This window comes from Lepidothrix coronata, unplaced genomic scaffold (assembly GCF_001604755.1).
Source record: "Lepidothrix coronata isolate B3197 unplaced genomic scaffold, Lepidothrix_coronata-1.0 Scaffold90, whole genome shotgun sequence".
NCBI lineage: Eukaryota > Metazoa > Chordata > Aves > Passeriformes > Pipridae > Lepidothrix > Lepidothrix coronata.
In genome coordinates, this window is record NW_016690270.1 from 3,064,343 (window position 1) to 3,086,026 (window position 21,684).

Here is a 21,684-nt window from a genome sequence, read left to right on the forward strand (position 1 = left end):
ATTCTCTGAAATGAGTTCTTCTGCCTGGACCCGATTGAATTATTTGTGATTCTCACTGGCAGAGCCAGGAGGAGTTGGTAGAGCCAGGGAAATGGCAAGATGATATATTTTGGTTTCTCTGTTTGCTTACTTTGCGATGTTGTTATAAATATTGTAGTTATACAGCTCCTGTTCTGCGACATTTATAGACAGAGAATGTAAAGATTGGGGAAAATAGTGTGGAAACAGATCAGTTTAAAGTGAGGATCTCTCCTCATAATCCACCCAGGTGAGGAAAGGTTCCCAGGTTTGGGACAGAGCAGAGTCAGGTCTGGGCTTTGTTAGGAATTAAAACCAGCCCAAGGTGTGAGCCCACATCTGTCCCTGCTGCCCAACCACCTCCCTGGGTGGCTTTGCAGCTGCTGTGGTGCCAGTTGGTGCCTTCTGGCCAAGGCCACCTTCCCCCTTGTGCAGTTTTGTGGGAGTGCAAGCAAAAACGTGATTCTGGACAAAATGTGTCATTAATGTTCCATAAGATTTAAAATGGCGAAAAAAAAAATTAAGTTCTTAAGAAGTCAAGTCCTTTTTTGTCAAAATGAGAGACTGGCTTAGCTGAGCCTGTTTCAGGAGTAAGGCAATAGGTGTAAACCATAAATCAATTTTTAGAGGAGAGATCAGTAATCCTGATGCTGCTGTGGCCCTGAACACCACCTCCAGCTGCCCTTGTGGGCACAGGCCCCTCCTTACCCTAGAACACATTTTGTTTCATACTTTGGTTGGAATTGGCTCATTTGTTTCAAGTATCAGACGGGAGGTTTTAGCCCAGAGGTGGCTATAAAGTGCTATTTGTCACTTGTCACCCGATGTCCCTGCTCAGTCGCTGAAAGCTGATCCCATCACTGGGGCCCCAGAGGTGCCTGTGCCTCTGGTGTCACCTTAGTGCCACTGCAGTGACTGCCAGCCCTTGCAGCAGGGTGTCTCATTGCCTCCCCTGGGCCAGCTGTGCCAGACACACTCTGCTCATCTTCCTTGGACCCTCTTTCCTCTCTGACCTTTCTGAGCTGTCCCACCCTGCACCATCAAGAGCAGCTCCTGCCATCACTGGCAAACCCTGTGCTCCACCTTCCCCAGTCCCTCAGGCTTTGGGATGTGTCAGTGTGACACGTGTGTCCCACTGCTCCATTTGGGAGTCTGCTTTACTGCTCAGGCCGCTGGTATTTTAGAACTATAGAATGGTTTGGGTTGGAAGGGACCCTAAAACTCATCTCATTCCACCCCCTGCCATGGGCAGAGACACCTTCCACTAGCCCAGGATGCTCCAAGCCCTGTCCAACGTGGCCTTGGACACTTCCAGGGATGGGGCAGTCACAGCTTCTCTGGGTAACCTGTTTTTCACCAGGCTGTAGATGCTGAGCACTTCCTTTCATGCCTTGAGCAGGAGCTTTCCCCTCCCTGTGGCCTCTGCAGTCCCTGTGGTTTGTTCCACTCCCAGTGTTTTGGATGTTCCCCATGGGATGCTGCTGCAGGCTCTGGCATCATCTGCTCATTTACCATCCCCCTGGGACCTGCCCTCCCCCACCTTGGCCTCACCTGGGTGTCTCCTTCCCGTTTCAGGGTGGTCCTCACCCAACCTGCTCGCCCACCCCGTGCCTGCCTCTCCCCTTGGCCAGTGTCCAAACCTTCCCTGCTCCTTCTCTCTTGCTCAACCTCTTCCCTGCTGCTTTCTACTCTTTCCTGAGCCTACTCACGAGCTGCACAGACCTGTCACCCCCGTGGTGGTGGCTGCAGGATCCATCACCCCCGTGGTGGTGGCTGCAGGATCCATCACCCCCGTGGTGGTGGCTGCAGGACCCATCACCCCCGTGGTGGTGGCTGCAGGACCTGTCACCCCCGTGGTGGTGGCTGCAGGACCTGTCACCCCTGTGGTGGTGGCTGCAGGAACCCATCACCCCCGTGGTGGTGGCTGCAGGACCTGTCACCCCGTGGTGGTGGCTGCAGGACCCATCACCCCCGTGGTGGTGGCTGCAGGACCCATCACCCCCGTGGTGGTGGCTGCAGGGACCCGTCACCCCCGTGGTGGTGGCTGCAGGGAGCGTTGCTTGGTTGGTCAAAACCGAAGGATTTGTTTGCTCCCCAGGGGACCGTTTTCTCCCAGCCCCACACGGCCTGGGCTACATCTCTGTTTGCTCCTTGAATTACTTGCTCAAGTGCAGGGCTGAACTTTGAGCCACTCGACTTCCCACCCCCTGACTCTTCACCCCCTGAGCTGTTTGCTCCCGCTCTGCTCCCAGGGGAGAGCTCGGGGGGGCCACCGGAGCTTTTGGAGCAGAGAGAAAGGCCTTTCTGTTCAGCCAAACAGCTCCCTCGGCTGTGTGGAAAAGGCAAACTGGTCCTGAAAAGCTGAAAAGAACTTTCTATCAAGTGTTGGCATCGTGGAAAAGGGGGGTAGGGAGTGCTTAGAAAAAAAAAGGCATTTTTGCTGGTTTGCCAAAAATCTGTTTTAGTCGAAAGCATTTTGGTTTTAGTTTTTAGCCCGTAAAAAACCAGAAGTTGTGGTTTTTAAGGAGGTGTGAAGGGGAGCATTTGATTGCTGTGTGTTGTCAGTCTTGTTGACTGCAGCCCTTCAGCTCTCCATAAACTGGCTGTACCAGTGCTGTTTGCTCCTGGTCGAGTCCCAGCTGCTCTTGGGCCCCTCATCTCCGAGGTCTTTCCCTCCGGCCAGACTGGGATGGTCACTCCCACCTGTCCTTTGTCTTGCAGTGGAGCATGAAATGCTGCAGGTGTGACTCCCGTTTGTCACACACCTACAACGGCCACCGGGTGGACAACGTCCTGTCCTCGGCCGGACACGCGCGCTGGTGGCAGTCCCAGAACGGTGAGTGCTTGGGGCAACAACCAGCTTGAGGGGAAGAGGAGAAGGTGTTGACTTCAGCAGATGGGAAGGAAAGAAGGAAATAACCGAGTTGGCTCAGGCAGCGAAGTGGTTTATCCCCCCCTGTGCCCCTCTGAAGCCGCCTCTCTGTGCCCGCAGGTGCCAACCGTGTGTCTCTGCAGCTGGACCTGGACCAGACCTTCCAGCTGGGCAGCGTCGTGCTGCTCTTCAGGGTGTGTGTTTGGGTCTGTGTGTGGCAACTCTGCTCCCCAGGAGGTCACAGATGGCACTGGATGGGCCCTGCTGGCTCCCCATGACCACGGGGATCTTGGAGCTTCCTTCAGGCTCCTGATAGCAAGCACCTCAAGGTCCCCATCCCTCCTTTTCCCCCTGTTTTTCACATGAGAACTGGGAATTCCATTCCTTTGGGAGGGGCAAAGCAGGGTGGTGGGCTCCCATCCCATGAAAGCCTCCTTGCAGGTGTGTGCTCTGTGGCTGCAGCAGGGCTGGATGGGGTGGGGGGACCCCAAAAATTGCTGGTAACCTGCAGGGAAGGGGATTAATCCAGCAGCCTGCAGAGACCTGAGCCTGGAGGGAGGACGAGGAGGGACAGGCACTGCCAGGGTAGGAGCTGGCTGTGGTGTGCCTGTGACAGCTGTGCCCCTCTCCCTGCCCTGCAGTCTCCACTTCCCGCGGCGATGCTGATCGAGCGCTCCACCGACCTCGGCAGGACCTGGCAGGTGTACCAGTACCTGGCCTCTGACTGTGCCACCGCCTTCCCCCACGTGCCCCGGGGCTCCCCTGAGAGCTGGCAGGACACTCGGTGCCAGCCCCTGCAGGGGCACCCCATGCATGGGGGCAAGGTAGGGTTTGGGGGGTTCTGTGGCCCTGGGTTTGGGGTGGGAGGACTGGGCAACACTGCAGGGACACGTGGTGGCCTGGAAGTGTTTTACACCTGAGGGATGGAGCCCATGGCCATCCAGCACTGCTGAGGGGAGTCCTTGGGAAGATTCCTGCTCGTTTGCCAGGAAAGCCTTTGCTGCTTTGTGGCAGGAGAGGTGTTGTGTTGGTCTTCCCGCAAAATCCTCTGCAGCTCTGAAGTCTTTTCCCTGTTTTCAGTGATGCTGTGCAGAGGCAGGCCTCGAGTTTCCTGCTTTTTAACCTCTTTTTTTTGTTCCTTCCAAGGTGACATTCAGTGTCCAAGACCTTGCATCTACCATCAGCACCTCCTACAGCCAGGCTGTCGAGAGTGAGTGACCTTCCTCTTTCATAGCTGAGAAAGAGAGAGGGGAATGAAGCACCTTGTGCTTCTTCCTGCAGGTGGTGGAAAGACTGAGCTGGGGTAACCCCAGGGCAGCAGGACCCTGAGCTGCTGTCTTGGTGCCTCTGGGGTACCACGGAGCAGCATTTGGCCTTTGCTCATGGCAAATGCCCCCTTGTCTTGCTCCAAGCCCTCCACACGAGTTGCAAAGTTCTTCTGCAGCTCCTGGGTACCTGCAGGTGCCCGGGTACCTGCTGCCCCCTCACCCCTGTCCCTGGTCCCCAACAGAGCTGGGGCGGTTCACGAACCTGCGGATCAACTTCACGGAGCTGCAGCACATCCCACGCCAGGGGTACCACTCCCCCAGCACCTTCTATGCTGTGACAGAGATGAGGGTGCTGGGGAGCTGCTTCTGCCACGGACACGCCGACCAGTGTGCCCCTTCTGGAGGCCAGCACCCCACGGTGAGCCTCGGGAAAAGCCAAGAGCCTAAACACAAGCTCCATGGTATCAGGCTCCACTACGTGCCCAGAATGCTCCTTGGGAGACCTTGGCTGGCACGACCAGAAATGGGGCATGGGAGGCTTTTCAATGCTCATAATTGAGGGAAACAGTGCCCAATATTGCCTTGAAGCAGTGGGGTGGTGGCTGTGAGACAGCAGCCTGTGCTACCCCCGTGTAACCCCGTTTTGTGTCGGGGAGAAGGCAGAGGGGCTTTTTAAGGAGAGACAAAGCTCAGTGTCAGTGGGAAGTCTGGCTCTGGGGGGAACTGCTCCTGCCAGCACTCAGCAGGGTGGGGGACACACAGATGGTTTCAGCAGGCTCCTGCACGCCCAGGAGGATTTGCCAGTGTGAGGTTGTTGGCTGCTGTGGGATTTTCTTGTCCCCATATTACAGTTGGGTTGCCCTCAGGTGGGTGGCAGGGAGCAAGCGGGGAACAACCTGTCCCGGGTGCTGGAGATTCATCCCTGCACAGGGAATGGGGGCAGGAGCAGGCCAGGAGGATGAGGGCTCTGAGCTGAGCCACTGCCAGCCAGGAGGGGTGACCCAGTGTCTCTGCAGCAGGTCCACGGGCACTGCGTGTGCCAGCACAACACGGCCGGTGCCCACTGCGAGCGCTGCGCCGACCTCTACAACGCCCGGCCCTGGGCACCCGCCGAGGACCACGACCCCCACGAGTGCCAGAGTATGTTCCCTGCCTTCCCCTCTCCTAAATCCTCCCCAGCCGTGAGCAGGAGCGAGCTCTGAGACCTTTTCCTGGGATGCTTGGTGTGGCTGGACGGTACCAGGGGTGCCCCTGGCGCGTTGGCACAGCGGGCTTTGCTCCGGGCGATGCCACTCACGGGCTGCACCAGTGCTCGGCAGTGCTGTCTGTCTGGTGCCACTTTGATGCTGGGGCGGTTGAACGGGTGTCACCGTGTCACACAGGAGCCTCGGGCACCCTCTAGTGCCGCAGCTGCCGCTGCCGGAGGGGTTTGCAGGGGGACAGCTCCAACTCCTTGGGGTTTTTTTAGGGTGCAACTGCAATGGTCACTCGGCCTCGTGCCACTTCGACCCCGAGCTGTACCGGGCCACTGGAGGGGCCAGCGGGGGGGTGTGTGACGACTGCCAGCACAACACTGAGGGCATCAACTGTGAGCGCTGCAAAACCAACTATTTTCGCAACCAGCAGCAGGATCTCGCCCACCCTGAAGCCTGTCTGCGTGAGTGCACAGTTACACCCTCTAGCTTCCCATGGCCCCCTCCCCAGCCCCCTGTAACCCCTCAGCTGTGACATTCCCACCTTCCCCAGCTCACTGCCACCCTCAGTTGTGACATTCCCACCTTCCCCAGCCCCCTGTCACCCCTCAGTTGTGATGTTTGCACCTTCCCCAGCTCACTGCCACCCTCAGTTGTGACATTCCCACCTTCCCCAGCCCCCTGCCACCCCTCAGCTGTGATGTTTCCTCCCCATTTCCAGCCTGTGAGTGTGACCCCGATGGCACCGTGCCAGGCTCTGCCTGTGACCCGGTGACAGGGCGCTGTGTCTGCAAGGAGAACGTGCAGGGGGATCGCTGCCACCTCTGCAAACCAGGGTTCACCCAGCTGGCCAACCCCAACCCCTTGGGGTGCCGCAGTGAGTATCCCCTGAGACACCTCCTGCATCCCAGGGTGCTCCCACCCCACCTCTGTGCCCCCAGTGATTCTGAGAGGGACCCGAGTCCTGCCCACCTTTGATTTGGGGGTTTTCAAGCCAAAGCCCCATTTTGCAGAAGTTTTATAAAACCTCTTTGCTCAGGCTGTGACCTGTCTTAGGTGTAAGTGTGGCAAAAAGCACAGGGAAAGTGGAGTTTGGGGGATGTGTTGAGCTGTATCCCTGGGTGTGCAGGGCTCAGGGAGCCACAGGGGATGCGGGGGTTGATGCCATGTGGGGCTGCACGCAGAGGGAGGGAGCTGTGGGTCAGGTCAGTGCTGGGGGGATGCTGAGCCCACTCAGGGTCCAATTCTTCCTGCAGCACTTGAGGGGTGGTGTTAGGGCAGGGGTGGTGTTAGGGCAGAGGTGGTGTTAGGGCAGGGGTGGTGCTAGGGCAGGGGTGCAGTTCTCTTGAGCTCAGGTATGAAGGGGGAGAGGGAAGAGCTCACCTTTAGTGGGCCTTCGTGGGAAGCCAGGCTGGTGCTCTGCACCCATTTTTAACAAACCCCTCCTTGTTTCAGGGTGCACCTGCAACGCTCTGGGGACACGGCAGGACATGCCCTGTGACGATGAGACAGGGAGGTGTTTCTGTTTGCCCAACGTGGTGGGCAATGACTGCGACCAGTGCGCGGCCGAGCACTGGGACATGGGCGGCGGGCAGGGCTGCCGGCCCTGTGAGTGCCACCCCCGCGGCTCCCAGAACCCCCACTGCAACCAGGTACCACCCAGCCCACCCTGAGCACCCTCAGGGCTGGCTCCACTTCCTCCAGCAGTGTTTCTTTCTCGTTTCCCTGAGCTTGCTCTCTTTTTCCCCTTCCCAACCCCAAAAACGCCGCTGCCAGTGGCTCTGTGTCCCCACTGGGTAGCACCACACTGGGGATCTCTCAGAGCATCAAACCCACCTGTTGGGGGATCATTTGTCCCATCCTATCCCTGGGAGCCTTCACAAAAAGCACTGTGCCTCCCCCAGTGCATCCCACTCTTATTTTCCTTTTCCCCTTTCCTAGAAAACACATGACAGACTACTCAGGAGAATGAAAGAAGGTGGTAATTATCAAGGCAAAATTAAGTCATTTTAACAAGCCTGATATTTAGCAAGGAAGTCCTAATAAGACATCTTCATACCAGCAAGGGAAGTTAATTATCCTCATTTGTCAATGAAAAGCATTTGTGTGTCACTTCAGGCTTAAGAGGCAACTGGGAAAATTAAAGTCGAATGTAAAAAAAACCCAAGCACATGACAAATTCTAAGAGCCAAAGATAGGTCCCAAACGAGCTCAGTGAGGGGAGGAGACCTGAGATGGCAAAGCAGCTGCTTGTGGGCGACTGCTTTGTTTTTGAAACAAAGCTTGACACCCTCCTTGCAGTGCTTGGGCTGTTTGGAGCCTGTTTGCAGCCCCGTGGCTGTGCCTGCAGCCTGGCACGAGCAGCAGGGGCACGTCCTGGGGCACAGGCTGAGTAGAGAAGATGGTCCATGGGCTGGTTTTAGTGGTGAGGAGCAGCTGAGGGAGAGCTTTCCCGGGAGAGTGCCCAGAGCTGGGTGTCCCTGATGTGCCTCTGTCCTCAGTTCTCAGGGCAGTGTCCGTGCAGAGAAGGGTTCACGGGACGGACGTGCTCGGCCATGCAGGAGCAGCTGTGCCCAGACAGGCACTACAGAGACGCCCGGGGGGGGTGCACAGGTAGGGACCACCTGTTTTGGTTTGGCTCTGTGTTTCCTTGCACTGGGAAATCATGGATTGTCTGGGAAAAAGAGCCCCTGGCCCATGTCCTGACGTCCGTGTTCCCGCACTGTTTTGCAAGAGAGATTTTCCTCTCTGGAATGGCCTCCCAGTTCACCCCCATCTCCAGGTACCCACCAGTCCCCTCCCAGCAGCCCTGGGCGAGCTCCTGGGCCACTCTGCTCTGGCCCTGCAGGGTCAGGGGCTGGGGAAGCTCCTGGACTTGGGAGCTCTCTCCGTTCTCGTGCCACCTTTGTCCCAGACGCTGCAGGAGCTGACGGGAGGGGATGGATGCCAGGTTGGGTTGGCACCTCATTAACAGGGGCTGGTTTTGTACAGATACAACTTTTTCACCACAACCACATGTTCAGTGGGCTTCACCTCTCTACTTTTCCATCCCCCAGAGTGTGACTGCGACTTCCAGGGCACGGAGAGGGCGGGATGTGACAAGGCGACGGGGCAGTGCCTCTGCCGCCCGGGGGTCACCGGCCACCGCTGCGACCAGTGCCGGCGGGGGCACTGCAGCACCTACCCCGAGTGCCAGCTGTGCCACCCCTGCTTCCAAACCTACGACGGGGACGTCCAGCGCCTGCGCCTGCGCCAGGCCGGGCTCGGCAACTCCACGTCCCGCCTGCCCGTCGGACCCGGGGGGTCCCACCTCGGCCCCCGCCTGGCCCAGGCCCAGGGGAACGTGCAGCAGGCACAGGGCATCCTTGGCCACTCCTCTGTGACGGAGCAGAGCCTGGCCCAGGTGGGCAACACGCTGGCTGCCATCAGGTGAGGGGAATGGCTGCATCCCTTGTCCATCCTCCTCATCCAGGGGGAGATGCTGGCAGTTTTTCTGTGTGCTCTCACCACCCTGAGCTGCTTGCACGTGTCCTGCTTTGGTTTCCTGCCCCTGAAATATCCTGCTCCGCTCACGAGGTGGGCGGGGATGCAGGAGAACAGCCCTTCCACGTGTGCCTGTCCCGTGCAACGTGTCACCAAGGCAGGAGGCTGGTGGGCAGGCTGTGGGCGGTTGGCATTCCCAGGGCACATCCAGCATGCCTGATCCCTGCATGGGCATGACTCTGGTGTGGGGCAGCTGCAGCCCAGCCCTGCTCTCTGCCACCTTTGGCATGTCCTTGGCCATCTCTGGGCTCAGAAATGCCACTTGGCCGGGTGCTGGCAGTGCCCCAGCACAGATGGCCCTGCTCAGCCCTGCTCTCTCTCTCCTGGTCCTTTGCCCTCTACTTGAACTCACATTTTCTGCTTTTCCTCTCTCCCAGGGAGCAGGTCCGAGGTATAAATCCTGACTTTCGTTTCTTGGATGACACCACCTCCCTCTCCAGGGAGCTGGAAGCCCTCAACAGCAGCTTGTTGCTCACTAACTCCCAGTATCAGAGCAAGAAGACCCAGTTTGAAACCAGCCTCAGCACGGACCTGTCAGGTACAGATCTGCAGCTTTAATACCTCTTAATTTGCAGCTATTAATTTACCTCAATGTGACCGTGCCTGGTGGTTTCCCACTGGCCACGTGAAAGAGTAATGGAGTTTTTAACCCACTCTCAGCTTTGGAGCAGCACATAGATCTCCCTCCACCCAGCCTCTGGTCCATGACCTGGGATTTCACACCATTGAGGTGTTTGCTCCAGTCTTTTGGGGCTGGGCAGCTCACTCTGTGTCCCTGCTCCCCACCAGCACAAGCTCCACTGCTGGGGAGCAGTGGGAAGGGGGGAAACCCTGCTGGGAGAGCAACCCCAAACCCATGAGGCAGCTGATAATGAAGGTTGTGCACAGATGGAAGGGTTGGAGGGGTGGGGAGGAGAGCCAGGCTGCTGCCAGGCACCTGGGAGAAGAGCTAATTAAGCCCTGTGACGATGCTGGGTTTGGCTGCCGTGAGATCCTCCTGCAGCTCCTGCTCTCCAAGGGTCTCATTCCTGTCCCCTCCATGCTCAGCTGGCTGGGGATGTGCCAGCTGTGGTGACTGGCAGAGCTGTGCTGGGACAGATTCACTCTGCACCTCCCCAACTGTGCAGGCCTCAGAGCTCCATGTTCTGATCACCTTCCTTCCAGGAATGGTGGGGCTGCTCAGGAACCAGGGAGAAGGCTCTGAAAACTGTCCTGCCCCCGCCAAAGCCCAGGGTCAGCACGTGCACATCATCTTGCTTCGGTTTTCCTTTAATCTTTTAACCCCAGCTGGGAGTTCAGTCCTTCAGGAGACCTCTAGCTCACTGAAGGAATGGCTGAAAAGCATCTGGAAATAAAAGCAGCTTTCTGGTGGTGCCTTGGTGACTAATCACTCCGGCTGCATCCCGCTCCTCCCTGCACACATCCACCGGCAGGGCAGAGCCAGTGCCTTCCCCGAGGTAGCTGTGCTGCATTTATGAGTCATTTTGGGGTTTGATTCCTGCAGGAGCCTTCAAGACCATCCAGTCTGCTTACCAGACATCCAGCAATGCCAGCAGAGTGGCCACCAGTGCCTCTGGGCTGCTGGCTGAGTCCCGGGAGAGCCGCAGGAGCGCCGTGGGGCTGGAGGGGGGGCTGGCAGGGACCAGCTCCAGGCTGCTCACCCTGCAGGGAGAGATGGCCTCATCCCCCAACCTGACCCCTGTCATAAACAAGGTAAAAGATGCAAAGTGGTTTTCTGACCTCCCAGTTGTGTTTACTTGGTTTTCAGAGGGCGCCTGGAATTGCTCAGGAGGCAAAAATCTCATCCTGCAGTTGTGTGTCTTGCCTCAGACAGTTCAGCAGGGCAGGACAGACTCAGAAATGGCATCAAAGCAACCTGCTGCTGTGGGCATCAGTGGAGAATTGGCTGAGCATCCCCTGCCTGGGGATCATTGATACCAAAACGTTGCCCACCACCCCCTCCCAGCCACGTGTTTTTTCCTCCAGGGACTCTCTCATGTGTCAGTTCTTGTATCTCAAAGACCCACTTAATTTCTGGATGAGGTTTCTCTTATTTCTCCTTCACTGCTTTGTTATTGCCATGGAGATCCATTTCGATGTCTCCTAATGCATGGTTGCTGTGGAGACCACCAGCCTCCCCTCTCTGCTTTCCAGGCCACCAACACATTCCTGAGCCACCAGCCTGGCTCTGGGTCTGCCTGTGCCTCTGCTGCAGTGTGTTTTTTGGGTGGTAACTCCAGAAGGTGCCATGCAACCAAAACTGTTGGTGTCCAGGCAGGAGGGCAGGGGCTTCTCATTCAATTCTCTCTCCCAAAGCAAACTGTGCAGGTTGGACAGGGTGTTTTGCTGAGATGTTTGCTCCATGCAGACCTGCTCTGTTACTCCTTGTGAGCCACTGGGGTTTAACTCCTGCTTTGCTCCTACTCCTGCTCCAGTTTGGGGCAGGGAGGAGGTGCTGACCTGCTGTTGCTGGCTCAGGTGTGAGGATTCAGCACTGCTGTGTGTGTGTGTAGCTCTGGCTGCCCTTCTCCAGCACTGTCACAGCCTCCAGTCCCTTGGGCTGTGCCACATGTGCTGCCAACAGCCCCACTGGGGAGGGCAGGCTCCATCCCCGTGCCCACAGACAGCTCCTGCAGCGCCAGCACAGCCAGTTCCCAGCTCCCTTGGCAAGGGGCTGTCAAACCTTTGGCCCCTCTGATGTGCTGGGTTCCCTCCCCGAGGGCACTGGGGTGTTTCCAGGGAGGTGAGATCCCTCCTGCCCAGGTGAGATCCCTCCTGCCCGGGTGAGCTCCCTCCTGCCCAGGTGAGCTCCCTCCTGCCCGGCTGTTCTCCCGTCCCCAGGTGTGTGGTGGGTTCCGAGTGGAGACGTGCACACCCGGCCACTGCGAGGGGCTGCTCTGCCCACGGGACAACAGCTCTGCCTGCAGGCCTGGCCAGCCCTGCCATGGCATCTTCCCTCTGGCCAGCGGGGCCCTGGCTGCAGCCGGGGAGGCATCCCGGGAATTTGGCAGCCTGAGCACCCGGCTCCGGGAGACGGCACAGCTGGTGAGTGTGGGCAGCACTGCCTGTCCCCCTGCTCGGACCCTTTGAGGGGGACAGCTGTGGAGACAGTGATAAAAACCCCATATCAAACTCTGTTTGGGGCTTGATCCCTGGGGCAGCTTCAGAAATTCAGGAATTTTTGAGCAGGAGACTCTCTCCTGCACACCTGAGTCCTGCCTCCCCCAGCGCAGAAGCCACAGACCTGATGGTGTGAGAGGCTCTGGAAATGTCACAAGGAAGCCTGTCTTCCTCCTGGTTTGGGATTAGCATGGAAAAAGGGGTGGGAATGTGGAAAACTCTAATTCTGCTCCAGCATTTGGTGCTTTCTGCTCGAGTTCACGTGTTAGTGCTCTCGCAGCTTCTTTCTGTGGCTTGCAAAGACAAACTGAGTTTTCAAAGTCATTCAAAACCCATTTCAAACGTGTTTTTTTAAAAGCTAAATCGTGCTGTTCCTCTTTGAGAGCTTCCTTTGCGAGTCCAACCCTCCGTCTTCAACATTTACAGTCCTTAAAAGCTCCGGCACATTAAGAACGTGGAACGGCACCGTTTCCAAGTGCCTTTCCTGGCTCACTCGGAGTTGAGGCAGGGCTCTGGGGTTCCAGATCAAGAAGAAGTGGCTCCATCGGGCCATTGTTGTTTGCAGATTAAAACAACAGAGATGTCTGCGAGTCAGATCCAAAGCAGCGCCCGGCGCCTGGCGGAGCAGCTGGGGGTGACCAGGACCCAGATCGAAGGGGACGTGCGGCGCGTCCGGCAGCTCATCCAGAGGGTCCGAGACTTCTTGTCAGGTAGTTCTGCCACCTGTAAAGCCTGAGGGGGGAGGTGGAGGGGGGAGTGTTGGTTTGTGCATGGAAAAAACTAGTTTTTGGAGTTATCGTGGAATGGCGGAGTCGTTAAGGTGGGAAAAGACGCCAAGGGCTGATCCCCACCTTGTCCCCCAGCCCAGAGCACTGAGGGCCATGTCCAGTCCTTCCTTGGACACCTCCAGGGGTGGGGACTCCACCACCTCCCTAGGCAGCTCCTTCCAATGCTTGACCACTCTTTCCATGATGAAAATTCCTCCTGATGTCCAACCTGACCCTCCTCTGGCACAGCTTGAGGCCGTTCCCTCTCCTCCTGTCCCTTGTTCCCTGGAGCAGAGCCCGACCCCCCCTGGCTCTCCCCTCCTATCAGGGAGTTGCAGAGAATGAGAAGGTCCCCCCTGAGCCTCCTTTTCTACAGGCAGAACCCCCCCAGCTCCCTCAGCTGCTCCTCATAGGACTGACTGTCCAGACCCTTCCCCAGCTCTGTTCCCTTCTCTGGACACACTCCAGCCCCTCCATGTCTTTCTTGCAGTGATGGGCCTGGAACAGGACACAGGATTTGAGGTGTGGCCTCACCAGTGCTGAGTACAGGGGGACAATCACTGCCCTGCTGACATTATGTATGAGAGCACACAGGAGAGGGAAGCAGCTGGTTGGCTCAGCCCAGTTAAGCTCTTGGATATCCAGTTTATCTGGGTGTTTGTGTAGCAAAGGTAACACATGTCCTCTGAGGCAGCAAGGTTGGCTGGGATGGTGTTTTCTGAAAACAGAGAAATTGCAGCAGCACCCAAGGCTGTGACTTCACCAGCAATTGTAGTTTGGCCCATTGACTTGCTCAGGCTGTTCAGATGAAGCTCAAATAATCCCAGCTCTCACCTGTGTCGATTTGCTGGGCTGTCACCCTGCCTGCTTCCTTACAGAGGCATTTGGGGACCGCTTGTGAGGTCCATGGGGCAGGAGACACCACACAGCCTTGACCTGCTGTGAGTGGGGCTTCGTGGAGAGGTTTCCAACATATGCTCTCACATATCACCTCTAGAAAGGTGAACTGTGAGTTGGCAGAAGTGGAAAGCTGTTGAGGAGGTGGCATTTTGTTTGTGGCACAGACAGCAGCTCCCTCTGAGTCCTGCTCTGTGCCATCCCTGGGGCTGGAAGGCAAACCTGTCCCCATGGCTGGTGTTCTCTGAGGATTTGCAGCCAGCAGTGACCCGATGCAGAGATGTTTTCTGGCCACACTCACTGACCAGAGACAGACAGATGACCCTTCTCTGGAGGAGACTGTTAATCAGATGAGAATTCCTTGTTGTCCTACAAACTGATGACTTATTGTTTGTAATAACATAATGAGCCTCATGAGCATTAGCTGAATGAGAAAATCAGGTCATTTGGTGCTGCCTGGGGTTAATGATGAGTGAAGATATTTCTGAGCTAATCGCTGGGCTAATGTCCCTTGGGCTCTGCCTGCTTCTGATGTATTAACTTCCATTTGTGAAGTAAAAAAGGGGCTTGTCTTGAAACACACCCTCATCTGCTCAGTGAGATCTGCCTGACTGTGCTCTGGGTTTAGCCATGGTGTTCTCATTGCCAAATTAAAGATATCACTGCAGCCCTTTCCTGAAAGGGAAATGAGGAGTACATTGAATTCAAGGAGATGAACTCAGGGTGGATCGTGGCAGGTGTCTGAAATGAGGAGACTGTGTGTGAGAGCATGCAAGGCTGGCTGTCTGCCCTCCTCCTCCCTTGCATTTGCACTCCCACCTTCTCCTCTCCCCTTCCTGATGCTGTCTGTCTGTCTGCTCTGCAGACAAGGACACGGATCCTGCCGCCATCCAGGAAATCAGTGAGTCAGTCCTCTCCCTGCGTCTCCCCACGGACGCTGCTGCAGTCCTGAGAAAAATGACTGAGATCCAGAACTTGGCCACTCAGCTGCAGTGCCCCGAGGACATCCTTGCCCAGACAGCCGAGGACATTGCCAAGGCCAAGCAGCTTCAGCAGGAGGCAGAACAAGCCAGGTGGGTTGGGGTTCAAGGGCCTTTGGCAGCTGAGGGGCACTCAGCTGAGGGGGTGAACGTGGTGGTTCTCAGCTGGGTTGAAATCTCGCTCTGCCTGAGCTGTACTGACTTGCACAATCTGAAGTTCTAGGCCGTGGTATTCTGTGTCCATCCAGAATGAGTCTGCAATCTCTAGACACCTCCCCGGGGTCCCAGTGCAAACAAATCTGGCTGCCAAGAATAGATCCTGTTGTGGATACCAGAACAAGAAGGGCTTTACCTGAATAATGGAGGCTTTTCTCTTATCTCTGTGTTGGGAGATGACAGGGTTGCCCTGGTGTCGCTTGATATTGGTGACCTACATCCCATTTGCACAAGAGAGCACGAGGAGATTAAATGGGCTATTTGTTTTCTGGGTGAAAGTTGGGAGGATTATTCCATGGTCCCTTAAAAAGTAATTACAGGGTGTCCTTGCAACTTTGGAGCATCTGCTTTGTCACGTGTTGACTTGCAGCAATATCCCAGTGAGAAGGTTAATGGGATGAGTCTGTAAACTCCTTGACAGTGTCTGACACCTGCTTAACCTGCTGGAAGTGATGAGACAGGGGAGTCTGGTTTTCTATGGAGAGCTCTGCAACCCAGGCTGAACAGTCCCACTGTGAGCAGAAAAGTATTCATTGAAACTGGTTCAGTGGTTATTACTTTCCCTTCGATACTTTTTCATGCACCATTTACAAAATAAATGTTTCTGAGCAGTCTGAAGGAAGGGGTTTCTCTCCCCTTCTCAGTTTGTCTCCTCTGCCTGGGGCTGTGAAGTGGAACTGAGACTTCTCTAAGAGGAAACCTGCAGGAGTCCAGACGTGTGGCTTTGTGGTTTTTGGGGGAGGGAGATTACAAGCTTCTCAGTAGCAAATCCTCTCTTGCTTCTCAAGCTTCCTCATTTCACCTCTGCAATCCTGACTTGCAGTTACCTACACTCAGTCCTGCTTTCCCACATTTCCCCAGGAACCGGGCAAATGCTGTGGAGGGCAACGTGGAGGAGGTGGTGGGGAACCTGCAGCGAGCAAACACGATGCTCCTGGAGGCCCAGGGAGCCATCAGGGGCTCGGGCTCTTCCCTTCGCTTCATCCGGGAGCGCGTTGATGAGGTGAGTGACGCCTCCCAGCAACGCTCCTGCGCCCTGCTCAGCACTCCTTTGGAAATGCAGAGTCCTTGTGGAGGCCACTTTTGGAGTCCTGAGCCAGAGCAGCAGGGAAGTGGGATCTGGGGAAGCTTTGGCTGTAAAAATGTGCCTCGCTGGTGTTCTCCACACGCCAGTCATGGTCCCTGCTGGACTCTTGGCTGCACAGGGAGCACAGCACAGATGGAACGCACGGCCTGGTTTGTGTTTCCGCTGTCATCATTCCAAGACAGAGCCAGGCGAGGTGGTTAAGGTCGCTGTAGGTGACCTAAAGTGGAACTAAATACACCAGAGTCATCCAGCACCAACCCTTGTGTGGACAGAAATCGCTGGTGCCACCCCAGCTTTGCCCGGGAATCCTGCAGTTGGAACCAGCCAACCTCCACAGCCGACCTGCACCGAGGAAAAACCCCGAGGAGCGGGGGCTGAACGGGGGCTGAACGTGGCTTCCTTGTCACCTTCCAGATCGAGGCCGTCCTTGGGCCAGCCCAGAAGAACGTGGCTGCCATCGGGGCACAGCTGGACGGGCTGGGGGAGCGGCTGGAGCGGCTGCAGCGCGGGGCCGACCAGAACCGCCTGCGGGCCACGGACACGCGGCACACGGCCGAGACGGCGGCACAGCAGGCCAGGAGTGCCCAGCAGGTACCACCCCGGGGGGCTGCCACAGCTGTGCCCTCCTCCCCAACCAGCCCAGCCAGATGTGGCTGTAGACAAGACGAAGGAGTTTTCCCGTTCAGGTCACGGCGTCGCTTCTTGTTAACCAGCTGCGGTATCTGTCCCACTCACTGCTGAGTTTTTCCAGGATCTGTCTCAGTCCTGATGCCCTTTGCTGGAAACTTATTTCTGCTCTTTGTCCTGCCTGAGGCAGAGCAGCTTGTTGAGCTGTCAGTCGGTCTTTGAGTGCATCACAAATGGAGTTTTTTGGAGCCTGTAGTAGGTCTGACTTGCGTTTGTCTCTTCTGTGTCTGTTAATCCCAGTCCTGTTCATACAATCTCATCAGTAGAGACTGTGACACGTTTGCATGATATCAAGGACAAAGCTCCAGTGCAATATCCATTTAACATTTAAACAGGATTCAGCACTGGAAAAATCCCTTCTCCAGAGCCTATTTGAGTGATCCCACTTGCACTTTTTATTTGCTTTTCCCCAGGCTTTTGAACAAGTGAAGCAAATGTACTCCGAGCTGAAGAGCAGGATGGAGCAGAGCCCAGCACTGGGAGAGCAGGGCAGCAGAGTGCAGAGCATAGGCCAGGAGGCACGGGCTCTCTTTGAGGAAACCTTGGGCATCATGCTCAGGATGGAAAGTAAGATTTATGAACTCAATGTAACAATCTCATGCACTGGGGAAGAAGCTTTTGGACTCCCGTGGTGTGAGGGAAAGAAATTATGAGGAAGACAATGTACTTTTGGCAGTGTGATGGTGGGATTTGGGCTGTATCTGATGGTTCTGTGCCTGTAAATTCGGAATTTTCCAGGGGGCCACAGTGGAAGGGAATCCCTGCCTGCAGTGCCAGTGTGGCCCTGTTTTCCTCCACATATTTACTTCCCTTCTTAAGCATTCCAAACTGATGGCTTTGTTGGGAGCAGTCGTGTTGTGGGGTTGTTTGGAGGGAGAGAGGAGGAAATGCAGGATGTTGGTTTTTCTCACCCCACCGGAGCTGTGCAGGAGGGAGGCTCAGCCCAACCATCACATAACCCTTCCCTGCCCTCTCTCCTCAGCTTTAGAGACAGAAATCCAGGAGAGCAACAAGGCTTTGATGTCCAAGTGGTCCAGGCTGTCGGGGCTGGAGGAGCAGGTGGGAAAGATCCGAGATGCCATCAAAAAGAAAGTCTCCTACTATGACAGCTGCTCCTGAGAGAGCCACCACACTCCAGAGGCACTGCCTGCCTCCTCTGCTGACACTGACTGCTGTATTTATTCCCATTTTCCGGCTCAGTATCTCTATTTTTAGCAAATTAAGTTTCTGTACCTCTGGAAAAGAGCTGCACTGAACCAAAGGAGCAATCCCATGGAGAAGGTTGGACTGGCAGAAGCTGCCCAGTGGTTGGAGGAAAAAAGGGAGAGATATCAGTCTCCCGTGACAAATAAAAACATCCCCAAGGTGTTATTTCCAGAGGGGTTTATAAACCAAGAAATGTTTTTTCTCGTTTTAGCCAATTCAAGCTCTTTAAGCTGAATTTCACTGTTCAAATTAAATCTGCCACGTGGGCTCTTTTAAAAGCATTTTTTTTTTAATCCTTCAAACTTGCCACGGCTTCAGTGCTTCCATCAGAGATCTTTCTTCAAATAACCAGATTGCAAAAATGGAGAATTTTATCTCCCTGTGCACAACTCAAGTGCCTTGTTTGATTTTCTGTCACAATCTGCCCGTGTTGTAACACTTTGCCAGAAAACACCAGCGGGAGCAGGTCTGTGGATGCACAGGGAATGCTTTAGGAGGGGCTTGACAGACCATTTGCACATCAGGTTTCTATGAATAACCAAGAGGCAGCTTACAAAACAAAACCCAGCTTTATTAAGCAAGTATTTATTGTGCAATTACAGGCTCGGAAGCAGGGGACTCAGACCTTGCTGTGTTCTCATCAGACACACGGAGGTTTCTAGCAGGTTCTCTCTCCTCTTATGGCTGTGGTGGGAGCTGAGCAGCCTGAGTGGGCAGCTGGGAAATGCTGAACTCCAGAGTGCCAAAGCCTGGGACTAACCAAACCCCGAGGAGTGGAGAGGGTGAAGATTGTAAAAATAACTGCCCTGCCACTGGGTAAAGCTCTGCATGGCTTTGGTTTGGAGGGTTGGTGTTGTGCAGTGCACTTATGCCTTGGACAACTAAACAGGAAAACAAAAGCCTGTAGCATGAGCGATGCCATATGGATAATATACACTGGATATGCCAGCAGGACCCTCAGCCTTTCCCTTGCCTTCTCCCAGCTCTAATGATCCAGAAACACCCCGAGGTCACTGCAGTGATGGATTCCTGGGACTTGTGCTGCTGTCCCCAGCTGGTCACTGCTCTGTGAGAGCTGCTGGTGGGACACAGCCTCCTTTCTTTGCTTGCACTGGTGATGTCTGGCTTTGAAGTGCAGAAAAGAGTAAAACAGCCCTTCTGTTTCTGCAAGAGAGAGAGAATCAGTTGAGGATTGAACCTTGTTTCACTAGACTGCTGCCTGCAGAATGTGCTGTTAATGAGCAGTAGCACAGGGGTTAGGAGCAGCTTAGATCCCTTTGTGTGCTTAGTTATAAAGGGTTATTACATGACTGATCATTGGAATGAACCTTCTTGGAGCCTACAGTGGATCTGACACGCATTTGTCTGTGCTGTTAATCCTTTGTGCCTTGCAGTCCTGTTCACACAGTCTCATCAGCAGAGACTGGCACAGGAGATGAGAGGGGGGAGCTCACTTGATGCAGCTTTTGAGGAGAGCTCTGCCAGCAGGTGCTCACCTTTGGGGAGCATTCTTTAGTGCAGGATCTAATAGCAGTGCTTCTTACTGCTCACATACAATGTGATAACAGAATTTATCCAAATTGGTCAAACAGGATGAAACTTTCATTATTTTACGCTGCTCACCTACAAATTGAGCATTTCCTTGCTCTGCTCTCTGCTGACAAAGACACTCAGACCTGCCTGGACCAAATCTGGGAAAGGGAATGGCCCTTTAGGCCACAGAGACATCTTGGCTGTGCCCAGCCCTGGACCAGCAGCCTCTTGTCAGCCCTTTGCTCATGGTCACAGCTGAAAAACCCCAATCCCAGCTGCCAGAGCTGTTTGGATCAGTGTGTTTCCCAGTGAGTAGCTTGGAATAATTGCAGAGCTTGATATGACAAGCCCATGCTTGGCTTCCTCTCCCATGTTCCTGGGCAACCCTATTGTAATGCAGAAGTTGGATTCAGAGTCACTGGACTGGCCTTAATGGAAGCTGAGAGATGATTCATTCCCTGAAAGGTGCTTTAGTTTAAAGCTTTTTCCGTTCCAAAAAAAAGGGTGAGTTCATTTCTTTCATGCACAGTCACTTTTCTAGTTGTGCCTTTCCCTTTTTCCTGCCCTAATGGGATTAATTAAAAGCAGCTGGTGATTGGATTGCAGAGCACTTACCACTGGTGATGTGGAGAGCCCGGCAGCTGCCTCCATCACATGATCAAACAAACTCCAGTTTGCCCAGTGCCACAGTGAGAGGAGTGTTTACTGGTCTTCATTGGAACAAGAACTTCTGTTTTGAAATGACTGGTTGGGAACAGAACAGTTGGAACAGAAAGAAGAAAAGAGAGGAAAAGCAACATTTACAATCGTTCTGGGGGGGAATCGAAACTGTGTTGTTAATATACAGACCATCAGTGCCAGGAGCAGAGTGGAGTCACTGCAGCAGAGGCAGGCTCTGGTCACTCTGCACCAGCAGCTTTGATCACTGGGCAGTTCAGTTACTGGAGAACAAATGTGCTCCAGCCCGTGGTGGGAGGCAGCAGAGCCTCGGCTCAGAGCGAGCTGTGCCCGCAGCCCTGGCACCTGCCTCACCCCATGCTCACACACACACAGCAGGCACTTGGCTGGGCACAGCTTCCAGCCCGCCAAAGCATTTGCTTATTCCTCCCTTTCTACCTCCACCTGGCAACCCACGTGCCAGGGGACCCCTTCCAAGAGGTGGTTATTCCCATATAACGTGCTGGAAGTTCTGTCTGACATCTTGGATACCTACTGGGACTTGGAAGGTTTTTTCAGCAGCACCGGCTCGGAGCAGAAGGATGTCTTTGTCTTCTCGTGCCCCACACAGGCCGGGCTGCAGCCACAGGAGGTTCTGCCTGGAGGGCTGTGGTTGTTGTCCGGCAGGACCAGGCTGCTGCCCGCGGGCAACGCTCCCTTCTCCGGGTGGCTTCCCAGCTCCTCCTCTCCCGTTCCCGTGTCTTGCTCCAGCTGAGGGTTTGCACAGCCCTGCGTGGGGACCTCAGGGAGTGCTGTGTCCTTGTCTTTGCTCGGAGCTGCTGGCGGGGTGGCCACCAAGGGCGTGCTGGGCGTGGAGGCCCCCGGGCCGGGCGTGGCGGGCGCGGGGCTCTCGGCCGCCGCGTGGCCGCTCATGTGGAGCTTCTTCATGTGGTGAACGACGGCTGCGGCGTTGAAGGCTTGCTGGGGAAGGAGGCAAAACCACCCTGGTGAGCCCCTGGTGGTGCCAGGCTGGGTGGGACAGACAGACTGTCCCCCCCGAGGTGACGGCTGCTTGGCACTGGGTGGGTCAGCGCCATGTGGGAAGTGGGATGTGCATAAACATCACGTTTTCCACAAACTGCTGATGCTTTTGGAGTTTACAACTGCTTCCACACGAGGAGGGTGTGGGAACAGCTGTAAATTACCCCGCAGTGTGAGATGGAGACTAGAGCTGAGCTGTGAATGTAGCTGTTTAAAATGCTGTCGTGCACATGGTGCCCGTGGCATCCCTCTCTCCAGCTAAACTGGCTAAAAGTCTTGATGTAAACTGAAGTACCAATTTATCTTCAAGGCTGAAAGGAGGGAAAGCTGAATTAAGCTCCCAAAAAAATCTGCTGATGGAGCACCAATTTCACTCCCTTGGTATAAAGGCAATAAGTGAGGAGACAAGGAGTAATGGGTTCAAACTGAAAGAGGGGAAGTTTAGGTTATATACTGGGAAGAAATCCTTCCCTGTGAGGGTGGGGAGGCCCTGGCAAAGGTTGCCCAGAGAAGCTGTGGCTGCCCCATCCCTGGGAGTGTCCAAGGCCAGGTTGGACAGGGCTTGGAGCAACCTGGGCTAGTGGAAGGTGTCCCTGCCC

The 21,684-nt window shown here is 55.3% G+C and overlaps 2 protein-coding genes across 2 annotated transcripts in view; one reads left to right on the forward strand and one right to left on the reverse strand.

The window, feature by feature from the left end:
- Positions 1-18,121, forward strand: part of LAMB3 (laminin subunit beta 3) — a 34,078-nt gene extending 15,957 nt beyond the window's left edge. Inside the window, exons 5-24 of the mRNA XM_017821447.1 lie at positions 2,740-2,854; positions 3,011-3,084; positions 3,532-3,714; positions 4,037-4,100; positions 4,401-4,576; positions 5,178-5,298; positions 5,627-5,815; positions 6,073-6,228; positions 6,807-7,003; positions 7,853-7,964; positions 8,408-8,780; positions 9,272-9,432; positions 10,399-10,607; positions 11,736-11,939; positions 12,580-12,724; positions 14,544-14,751; positions 15,736-15,877; positions 16,376-16,552; positions 17,062-17,215; positions 17,631-18,121. Of these exons, the coding sequence (XP_017676936.1) occupies positions 2,740-2,854; positions 3,011-3,084; positions 3,532-3,714; positions 4,037-4,100; positions 4,401-4,576; positions 5,178-5,298; positions 5,627-5,815; positions 6,073-6,228; positions 6,807-7,003; positions 7,853-7,964; positions 8,408-8,780; positions 9,272-9,432; positions 10,399-10,607; positions 11,736-11,939; positions 12,580-12,724; positions 14,544-14,751; positions 15,736-15,877; positions 16,376-16,552; positions 17,062-17,215; positions 17,631-17,767 (3,297 nt within the window). The 3' untranslated portion in view covers positions 17,768-18,121. The remainder of the gene's footprint in view (positions 1-2,739; positions 2,855-3,010; positions 3,085-3,531; positions 3,715-4,036; positions 4,101-4,400; positions 4,577-5,177; positions 5,299-5,626; positions 5,816-6,072; positions 6,229-6,806; positions 7,004-7,852; positions 7,965-8,407; positions 8,781-9,271; positions 9,433-10,398; positions 10,608-11,735; positions 11,940-12,579; positions 12,725-14,543; positions 14,752-15,735; positions 15,878-16,375; positions 16,553-17,061; positions 17,216-17,630) is intronic.
- Positions 18,122-18,425: 304 nt separating this feature from the next.
- Positions 18,426-21,684, reverse strand: part of CAMK1G (calcium/calmodulin dependent protein kinase IG) — a 16,230-nt gene continuing 12,971 nt past the window's right edge. The window contains exons 9-11 of the mRNA XM_017821282.1: positions 20,601-21,025; positions 20,003-20,131; positions 18,426-19,018 (exon numbers count right to left, since the gene is read on the reverse strand). Of these exons, the coding sequence (XP_017676771.1) occupies positions 20,038-20,131; positions 20,601-21,025 (519 nt within the window). The 3' untranslated portion in view covers positions 18,426-19,018; positions 20,003-20,037. The remainder of the gene's footprint in view (positions 19,019-20,002; positions 20,132-20,600; positions 21,026-21,684) is intronic.